This window comes from Pongo abelii, chromosome 13 (genome assembly GCF_028885655.2).
Source record: "Pongo abelii isolate AG06213 chromosome 13, NHGRI_mPonAbe1-v2.0_pri, whole genome shotgun sequence".
Classification (NCBI taxonomy): Eukaryota; Metazoa; Chordata; class Mammalia; order Primates; family Hominidae; genus Pongo; species Pongo abelii.
The window spans coordinates 115705281-115715841 of record NC_071998.2 but is presented as its reverse complement, the minus strand read 5'-3'; the positions used below and the strand labels follow the sequence as shown (position 1 = coordinate 115715841).

The 10561-nt window shown below is 41.6% G+C and overlaps 1 protein-coding gene across 3 annotated transcripts in view; it reads left to right on the top strand.

Annotated features, from left to right (window-relative positions):
* Nucleotides 1-1533: 1533 nt before the first annotated feature.
* Nucleotides 1534-10561, top strand: part of PSMB7 (proteasome 20S subunit beta 7) — a 63427-nt gene continuing 54399 nt past the window's right edge. Inside the window, exons 1-6 of one of the 3 annotated variants that reach the window (XM_054520583.2) lie at nt 2026-2101; nt 2419-2632; nt 2732-2930; nt 3359-3452; nt 4282-4379; nt 5802-5942. In XM_054520583.2, coding sequence (XP_054376558.1) covers nt 2869-2930; nt 3359-3452; nt 4282-4379; nt 5802-5942 — 395 coding nt within the window. In that variant the 5' untranslated portion in view covers nt 2026-2101; nt 2419-2632; nt 2732-2868. Of the gene's footprint in view, nt 2931-3358; nt 3453-4281; nt 4380-5801; nt 5943-10561 lie in introns of all 3 variants that reach the window. The other 2 variants (XM_002820196.6, XM_063714427.1) reach the window with 2 other exon arrangements.

Here is a 10561-nt window from a genome sequence, read left to right as displayed (position 1 = left end):
GTGAGCCACTATGCCCGACCCAAATTTCCAATTTTTATAAGGACGCCAGTCCTGTTGGATTAGGGCCTAGTGACCTCATTTTTAACTTGATTACCTCTGTAATATCAAATCAAGTTCAATCCATTTGGAATACTTCCAAGTAAGGTCAGCTACTGAGTTACTAGGGGCTAGAATTGCAGAATATGAATTTATTTTCCTCATTTCAACAGAAAACTCAGAGAGGTAACGAAAGGGAATTCAACCTTTGACAAATGTTTATTAAACACACAGTTGTGATAGACACTGGTTCTAGGTGCTTCATTCATTCATTTGCACCTAGAACCATGTCTGACGCATAACAGGAGCTCAATAAATATTTGTTGAGTGAATAAATTAATTCATTCCACAGTCATTCAGGCTGTAAAAGGAGCCTTCAATTCCCTCAGTAAAATGAGTTGAATTACATAGTTATCTCTTAGGTTTGTTGACAGGATGAAATGAATGTATTAATAATAATAACTATAAGAAGCTTCTACATGCTAAGACAGATGGTCTTCATGTACAATGTTTAATACTCACAATAGCCTTATTAAAATGAAATTCACTGGCAAGGCATTGTGGCTCATGCCTGTAATCCCAGCACTTTGGGAGGCCGAGGCGGGCGGATCACTTGAGGTCTGGAGTTCGAGACCAGCCTGGCCAACGTGGTGAAACCCCGTCTCTACTAAAAATACAAAAATTAGTCAGGCATGGTGGCGTATGCCTGTAATCCCAGCTACTTGGGAGGCTGAGGCATGAGAATCACTTGAACCCAGGAGGTGGAGGTTGCAGTGAGCTGAGATCATGCCACTGCACTCCGGCCTGGGTGACAGAGGGAGACCGAGTCTCAAAAAAAAAAAAAAAATAAAATAAAATAAATAAAATAAAATTCACCTAACATAGAAGTCACCATTTTAACCATTTTAAAGTGTGCAACTCAGTGGTTTTTAGTGTATTCGTAATATCGTGCAACCAATACCACTATGTAATTCCAGAACATTTTCATCATTTTCCAAAAACTCTGTGCCCACTAAACAGTCCCTACCCATTCTCTCCTCCTCCCCTAACCCTTAGCAACCACACGTCTACTTTCTGTCTGTGGATTTGTCTATTAAGAACACTTCACATACATGTAATGATACACTATGTGGCCTTTTGTGCCTGGCTTCTTTCCCTCAGTATATTTCCAAGGTCCATCCCTGTTGTAACATGTATCTGTGCTTCAGACTTCTTTATGGCCTAATAATATTCCATTATATGAATTTACCGTATTTTGTTTATCCATTCATCAGTAGATGGACATTTGGGTTGTTTCCATTATTTGGCTATTGTGAATAATGAGACCCCCGCTCCCTCCTTTTTTTTTGAGACAGAGTCTCTGCTCTGTTGCCCAGGCTGGAGTGCAGTGGTGTGATCTCGGCTCACTGCAACCTCTGCCTCCCTGGTTCGAGCGATTCTCCTGCCTCAGCCTCCTGACTAGCTGGGACTACAGGCGCCCACCACCATGCCCGGCTAAGTTTTTGTATTTTTAGTAAAGACAGAGTTTCACCGTGTTAGCTAGGATGGTCTCAATCTCCTGACCTCGTGATCCGCCCACCTCGGCCTCCCAAAGTGCTGGGATTACAGGCGTGAGCCACCGCGCCCGGCCGATGAGACCCCTTTTGACTCAGGGCAGGTAAGCCCCAAAGTGGGGCTGAGCCCACAAGGGTTCTTGGCTTTGCCCAAGAAAGAATTCAAGGGCAAGTTAGAGGCAGAAGAAAACGGCTTTATTGAAGTGGCGGCGTTACAGCTCCATGACTGCTCCTGCAGAGCAGGGATACCCTCTTAGGCAGAGTGTCAGGGCAGTTTTGCTGTCATATTTATACACACTTTTAATTACATGCAGATTAAGGGGTGGTTTATGCAGGCATTTCTAGGGAAGGGGTAGTAACTTTTGGTTTATGGTGCCACTGCCATGGAAAGGGGCGTTAACGCACGAGTGTTGCCATGGCAACGGTAAACTGACTTGGCCGGCTGGTGAGCGAATCTTAGGGAAGACAGCTTCCGCCCAGGCCCTGTTTTAACTAGTCCTCAATTTGGTCAGGTATCTCAGCCCCATCTCTGAATGGAGGCCTGCCTTCTACCTCACCTTTGTAGAAGTTTTTGTGAATGCACCTCTCGGGTGCATATCTAAGAGGGTACTACTTTTTGGGGAATTGCCAAATTGTTTTCCGGGGCAGCCGCACCGTTTTGCATTCTCACCAGCCGTGTATTCGGGTTCCAATTTCTCCACACTCTCGCAACCCTTGCGCTTTTCTGTCTTTTTGTTTATGGCCATCCTAGTGGGTGCGAAGTGGGATCCCGCTGTGGTCGTGCTTTGCATTCACCCTATGACTAATCATGTTGAGCTTCTTTTCACAGACTAAATGGCAATTCTACAGCAGCCTTTTGAGCTAGGTTGTAATCTCCATCTGATAGTGGAGGAAACAGATTCAGAGAGTTGAAGAGACTTGCTTAACGCAAGGGGGTGGTGGGGCTGTGCCTGGGACTTGGGTGTGTCTGTCTCCGAAGCACCGCAGAACCAAATTAACGGTAGAAACAAGTCCAGTCTGAGCGGCAGGAGACCTGGTCGCTGGTGCGTTCACCTTGGACAAGTCCTTTCCCGGTTCCGGGTGTCACTTTCTCCTCCGTACCACTTAGGGCGATATACTTCAAACATCTCTGGCCTCTCTAGGAACCAGAATCTCTAAGATCAATCGTTCTAGTGCGGCGTTTGCCCCGCCCCTTCAGCCCCAGTTGCCAGCGACGCCGGAAGTGCTCGGCTCTTTTTGTTTGCACCCGCCTCCGGCCCGGAAGTGCTTTCTTGGGAAGATGGCGGCTGTGTCGGTGTATGCTCCACCAGTTGGAGGCTTCTCTTTTGATAACTGCCGCAGGTGCCGCCTTGCTTGGGGCTTGGTTCAGGGAGGGAGAAGAGTGCGGTGCTCGGGTGGGAGCTGGGCCAAGGTATGATACGAGAATTCTGAGGGAAGAGTGCATGGCGGGGCCTGTGGCCCGCGGCTAGTGTGACTCAGGGGAATCAGGGCCTGGGCATGGGTTTCTCCTGAAGCCGGGTCTGGTCTCCCACCTTCCCAGCGCTCTCGGCCACCGTTTATCTCCGTCTCCTAAGGCACGTCACGGCCCCTCTGTGAGACTGTCTTCGTTGGAAAACGGGAGAACAGTGCTGATGGTGGGAGGATTCATTAAACAGATGGGCGTGAAAACAAGTAGCAGCTTTCCTGAGTTCTCTGTTAGGCACTTTTCATGCCAGTGCTGCGCGATGTGGTCCTGCCCTTCAACACTTGATTCTCTCATTTGCTCTCAGGAATGCCGTCTTGGAAGCCGATTTTGCAAAGAGGGGATACAAGCTTCCAAAGGCCCGCAAAACTGGCACGACCATCGCTGGGGTGGTCTATAAGGTAAGCCGGGTTAGGCTAAGAGCAGCAGTGACTGAACCGGCAACAGGAATGAGAACTCTTGGCTTCCTCTGTCTCTCCCGGCTCGGTCTGGAAAGGCAAATGCTATAGAATACATCAGGAGACCGTCTTTCAGGAGCGACTGCTTTTGTCAGGTTTTGTGTGCTTCTTAACAGTTTATGTTCTTTCGTCACTTTGCTGAGGTTTTTTTTTTTCTTTTTTTTTTTAACAGGTCAGTTAGCTTCTTAATTTACTAGTTTAGGAAGCCGAAGTGTGTGATGGGAGATCACGAGATTTGGGGTCAGACAGGTCTGCCTCACCTTTGAACTCTATAATGCTGATTCCAACTTCGGGCAGCTCACTTTCCTTCTCACAGAGACACCTTCAGATGCATCGAATGGAGATAACTCCTGTCTTAAATTGTTGCAAACGTCAAAAGGGATAATGATTACCTGTGCAACATGTTTTAAAGAAAAGCAACATGTTTTAAAAGGAAATTGATAGTGATGGCTAATTTAATGGAAAGATTCCTGAGTCTTAATCCAGGTTTTTTCCAGATTAGCTCTGATTTGCAAGGAATTTACCCGACACCTGAGCCTCACTTGAAAATGGGAATAATTCTTACCTACTCAGGATTCAATTAGTAGCATTTACTAAGAAACCTTTTCTTAAATCCTGAAAATGTAGCACAATATTTTTGGTATGAGTTTTGGCTGGCGTTTTGAGATTAGGGGAGCATGTGGTATGGCCAACATAGTATTCCCTAAAGTAGAATGGAGAGTTGTGGTTGGTTTATATTTGTAAAATTGTTTAAAAACTTTTTTTTTAATAGGATGGCATAGTTCTTGGAGCGGATACAAGAGCAACTGAAGGGATGGTTGTTGCTGACAAGAACTGTTCAAAAATACATTTCATATCTCCTAATATTTAGTAAGTATTGATTCGTTTGAATAACTCTTATATTTTCAAACATGTCAGGGCTAAAAATTGACCTTCCTGTGCTCCTTACTAAAACCTGTTGTTCAACCTGTATTTTCTATCTCCCTTAAATGGCATTTCCATCCACCTGTTACCTAAGCTAATCACTTCAAGTCCTCTCTTTGCTTCAGTCTCCAATTGAATTGGTAGCCAGTTTTGCCGTCTCTGTGCCTCTTGAATCCATTCCCTCCTATCCTTTCCTTTGCTAAGGCTCTAGTTTGGGTTCTTTTTTCTTTTTCTTTTTTTCAAACATTAACTTGAACCATAGAGGTTCTTTTTTCTTAGCTGGACTATTGCAGTTACCATTTAATTGGCCTCTCTTAGGCATCCTATTGTTCACTCTTCTGCCATATTGGATTTTGTAAAACATAGATCTGATGGCATCCCTTTCTTAAAAAGCTTTTCAAGAGACTTGTCACATTTCCACACAGCTTTTAGGATAAAAATCAAAATTTGTGGCCTTGCACAGTCTCATAGAAAGCCTACCCTTCAAGCCTCTTTTTCAGTTGCCGTCACCCTGTGCTCCAGTTACGTCTGAACTGTCCCTATTTCCCTCATCTCCAAGCTATTCTACTGTTGCTTATGTGAGATTCTATTTAGAAACTCTGCCTTCTCTGCTTGTAGAGTGTTTTTATTCCAGCTCATATATAACCTTTTCTTTCTTTTTTTTAAACATTTTTTTGTTCTTTTTTTTTTTTTTTTTTATTTGGGAGAGATGCGGTCTCACTATGTTGCCCAGGCTGATCTTGATCTTCTGGCCTCAAGTGATCCTCCTGCCTGGGTCTCACAAACTGCTGGGATTACAGGCATGAGCCGTCATGCCCAGCCTGAAACCTTTTCTTAATGATCAAAATCAATTACCTTCTCCTCCGGTTTCCCATAGGATTTTGTACCTATGCTATTACTGTGTATTAAATTATGTGTTATAATTTTTGTCTTCTTGTGTATCTTACACTCAACTTTGAAATTGAGCACAAGGCCTCTCATATTTTTATTCCCAGTGCTTAGTGTAATTACTGGTATCTGATAGTAAATACTTGGTAGATGTTGAATTGCAAGACTTAACACACCTTGCACTTCTGTACAACTTGGGTATATTTGTAGCGTTAATGAAATGCACACTCTGTTATCACAGAAACCAATAATTTCATATGTTCCATTGGGTCATAGATAATGTATTTGCATATAACTAGATGCATATTCTCAATTTTCTGTTTATTTAAGGTTGACTAAACAGAGAAGTTACAGCATAGATACACTCAAAAACATCTCTCTGTGTACCTGAACTTCATGGAAGTTATCCAAGAACCCACTACTTCTAATTGAGCCCTCTGGTAATTGGATTTCAGCTAAATTTCTAATTGGATTTTTCAGTTGTTGTGGTGCTGGGACAGCTGCAGACACAGACATGACAACCCAGCTCATTTCTTCCAACTTGGAGCTCCACTCCCTCTCCACTGGCCGTCTTCCCAGAGTTGTGACAGCCAATAGAATGCTGAAGCAGATGCTTTTCAGGTAAGTTTCCAGAATGGGGATTCCTATTAGTATCTTCTTCTCATATCTTAGATTTTTTTCAGTCAAGGGAAGCCTGGAAAGTAGCAAAAACACATTCAGAAATACACATTTTGTTCCAGAAATCAGTTGTTATATTAAAGAGCCATTTTAAATGGTTTTTGATAGTGCATCTGAATTTCTGGGGCCTGATTTTTTTCATGAGTAAATCACATGTCACCAGTTGAGTCATTTCCTGGAGCATAGGGATATTACTGGATAAGAGAAACTTTTTTGTTCACAGTAAGAAAGTTATAACTGGAGGAACTATGAATTTGTCTTGTGAAACTACTCTCTCCTCCCCATAAACACAAACCCAAATGATTGTCTCTCCTTCCTTCCCCCCACCCACTCCCTTTAGGGGCAAAATAACAGTGAATGAAAAGTGGTATTTATAATTGGCTGTCAGTGGGTATGATAATATTAACCAACCTTTATCTACCTCTTACACTGTTCCAGGACCTATGCTAATGTGCTTTATGCGCGATCTCATCCTTTTAACTCTGAGATAGGGGCTATTAGCGTCTCCTATTTGTAAGTGAAGAAATTGAGGTTTAAAGAGGTGCAGTAGCTTGTCTGACCTGACCTTCATTCTCTGCTGACTCACAGCTCATATTAGTAGTTTTGTTTCTTTCTCCTTTAATAATTGCGTCATTACTTTATGTTTGTATGGGTCTTGGCAGTTTTCAAAGTGCATTTTCTCATTTGCTTCTCATAAGAGAGGCAGTGATTATAGGAGAAGTAGCCTGGGCATTTAGTCTTGGGTTGGAATACTGGCTTCTCCTTTTGGGACTTGCCTTACCTTTAACAAATTCTTTGCCTTTTTCCTTCTGTGTAGAATGGATATCATAATACCTGCCCCTAGCGGGATTGTTGTGAGAATTAAAGGGGAGCATGGATACACAGTAAAGATTTTAAACTGGTGGCTCATAGGCCATCAGCTTGTAGGGAAATTTGTTTGGGTCATATGGCCTTTTTTTTTTTTTCTTTAAATAGTGGCTAACAATTATAAATGGAGAGATTTGAATTAAAAGTCTAGATTTTGGCTTGGCATGGTGGCACACGTATTCCCAGCACTTTGGGAGGCCAAGGTTGGCGGATCACCTGAGGTAAGGAGTTCGAGACCAGCCTGGTCAACATGGTGAAATGTCTTTACTAAAAGTACAAAAATAGCCGGGCATGGTGGCACTCGCCTGTAATCCTAGCTACTTGGGAGGCTGAGACAGGAGAATCGCTTGAACCTGGAAGGTGGAGGTTGCAGTGAGCCAAGATCACGCCACTGCACTCTAGCCTGGGTGACAGAGCAAGACTCCGTCTCCAAAAAAAAAAAAAAAAAAAAGTCTAGATTTCTGTCTTTTGAAAACATTGGAAACACGTGGCCATAATCTTCGGGAACTCATTGGTGGTTGTTGCCTTAGAAGTGGGAGTGGGTGCTCTGTCACTTTCTCTGCCTGGCTCACTTCACTGTTCCCTTCAGGGCCCTGGCCTTCCTGATAATTCGCGGGTCCTAATCTATGTGTCTAGCATGGCCTGTGGGTTTTCAGTAGTGTATATGAGGTTGAGTGTAGCCCTGTAGCAAGGCCAGTAGTATAGTTCCCATTTTACAAATGAGACCAAAGCCTAGAGTCATATGGATAGGAAGCCTAGTCTATCCAATTGCTGCTCTATGTTTGTGTACGTATCATTATTCTAATCCAGGAGAATTATTGCCAACCAAATTCTTCCAGTACAGTGAGTAGAACTTGTTAAAGCACACCTATTGATCAGATTTCTGAAGAGATTTGTGGATTTTAATTTTAAATATAAAGCTCCCTCTGGTGGCTTGCTTGGTACATTATATATAAGGCTTCTTTGAAAACTTTTTCTACACAATGTGTCTATGTAATAAAGGCAATTTTTAAGCTTGTAAAATTGCTGCAAATAGGATGTTTCAAGATTCTTTGTAATGTCATTTAAAACAATTAGCAAAAAAAATCTAGCAAATGTTTCTGTTAATCACTTTAGAATGTTTTAAGAATCCTAACGTCTCGGCCGGGCGCGGTGGCTCATGCCTGTGATCTCAGCACTTTGGGGGGCCGAGGCAGGCAGATCACGAGGTCAGGAGATTGAGACCATCCTGGCTAACATGGTGAAACCCCATCTCTACTAAAATTACAAAAAATTAGCCAGGCGTGGTGGCGGGCACCTGTAGTCCTAGCTACAGGAGAATGGCGTGAACCCGGGAGGTGGAGCTTGGCAGTGAGCTGAGATTGTGCCACTGTACTCCAGCCTGGGTGAAAGTGCGAGACTCCGTCTCAAAAAAAAAAAAAAAAAAAAAATTCTAAATTTTCTTTTTTCAGTGTTTTGTCATTTTTTAGTTCAAGATACTTTGTAAAAGTTAAATTTTATCAAAATTTGAGAGGAACATTTAAAAATATAAACCAGCGTAATTACAGTCTTTTATGTCCTCTTAACATTTTTGGTGAGTTACGTAAAATGAGAGTGGTATAAGGAAAGAGTTTAGGATTTGACTTTAGAACTTTGGTTCATCTCCCACCTACAGCGCTGACTGTCGTGTAAATTTGGGTGATTCTTTCTCAATAAAATGAGGATAATAGTTTCTGTCTGTCTGACTTTTGAGGAGGACAGGAATAAAGAAGCTAGGCTCTGACCTTGCATACTACAGAGCATACTGCGTAGTTAGAGCCCTGTAAAATTCAGTCTGAAAAAGAGTACAAGGTGTTCTTGGTACTGCTGTACTTTTTTTCCTGAACAGCCCATTCCTTGTATGTGAGTCAGTGAGAAAATAAGGTTTGATAAACAGAAGTGATGTCTTTTCCCTTACTTAAGCACTGCCTTTATCTCACACCTATCATGGCTAGATGTAGTTGATGTAAGTAATGCTTGTTCTGTGAGCATGGAGCCTCCTTGTTGAGTTTCATAAAAATGTTAGTGAAATGCTGTTCTGTGTTCTGGAAACTATTACTTGAATACGTAGAGGCTCTTACATTGTAACTTTTTTTTCTTATAAACATAATGTACATTTATTGTAGGAAATTTAGAAAATACTGAAAAGCCCAAAGAACAAAATGAAAATTTTGCCATTCAGGGAGCATCAGTCTTGGTTTGGTGTGTGTTATTCCAGTCTTCTGTCTTTTAAGTTCTTCCCTTCCTCTCTTCTTTGTATATTGCTAGTACATGTTCATGGTAAAAACAAAACAAAGCTGGAAGATACGAACAAAAAGAATGTAAAAAACTACCTGGATTCCTGCCACCCACAAGCAGTTAGTGCTAAGAGATTGTTACACACCCTTCAAGGTTTTGAAAATAAGTTCAGTAATATTTAAAAAATGGGATTATACTTGTACTGACTATAGTATAGCCTAGTCTTTTCACCTAACAGTGCATCTTGAATGGGTTGTATACTAGGGCATTTCAAAATGAAAATAACTGTTTTTAAAATTATAAAAATAATATATGATAATTGTAAAAAACGTAGACACTAGAAACCTGGATAGAAGGAAGTAAATGCCACCTGAAGTTCTGCCACTTAGACACATACACTGTAAATTTTTGAAGATCTGTTTTTTCATACCTTTTGTTCTAGATATATATCCTTGTATGTGTTGTTTTATAATTTCCCTTGTTTACATAATAGTATGTTACAAATATTGTTCCTGTCAGTAGATGAGTTTTTCTCTTGAGCCCATAGAGAAGTTCTGAATACTTGTAACTCTCCTGAAATCAGAAAAAATGTGTGTACTCTTATGGGGGAAAATTTCCACAATTTTAATCGATTTTTAAGAGGGCTCTGTGACCCGTAAAAGCTTAAGAACCGTTAATCAGTATCATAATTTTTGGTGGTGTCATAGTATCCGTTTTGTGGCTATGTTACAACTTAACTAATTTTTGAACATTAATGATATTGCCCATTTTAAGGTATTTAAGGTATTATTAGGTATTCTATGAACCTTTGGAACATAGAACCCTTGGGTACGCATGTGATTTAATTCCTTAGCCTGTATTCTAGAATAAATGCACATTTATTTAGTTTTGCACATTTAACATTTTGAGAGATGTTGTCAAAGCTCTCCCTTGATAAACGTTGTACTACCATCAGTAGTGCAGGAGAAAATGCAGCAAGGTTGTTAAATTTTATTTGAGTTTAGATAGGGTCTCTTTCTGTTGCCCAGGCTGGAGTGCAGTGGCATGATCATGGCTCACTTAAAGGCAGTGCATGGTGGATGACTTGAGCCTTAAAATTCTAGGCTCAAGTCATCTGCTCGCCTCAGCCTCCTGAGTAGCTGGGACTAAAGGCCCACGCCACCATGTTTGTCTAATTTTTTGTTGTGTTTGTTTTTTTAAACTTTTTGTAGACGATGTCTCACTATGTTGCTTAGGCTGGTCTCAAACTCCTGGCCTCAAGTAATCCTCCTGCCATGACCTCCCTAGGTTTTGGGATTACAGGCGTGAGCCACCACACTTGGCTTAGCATGATTTTTAATGATTGTGTGATGTTCTGTTGTACAGTTGGATCAGTTTAGCCATTTCTCCTTCTGGCTGTTTCCACTTTTTTAATCATCATAAACAATGCTGTTGTAAAC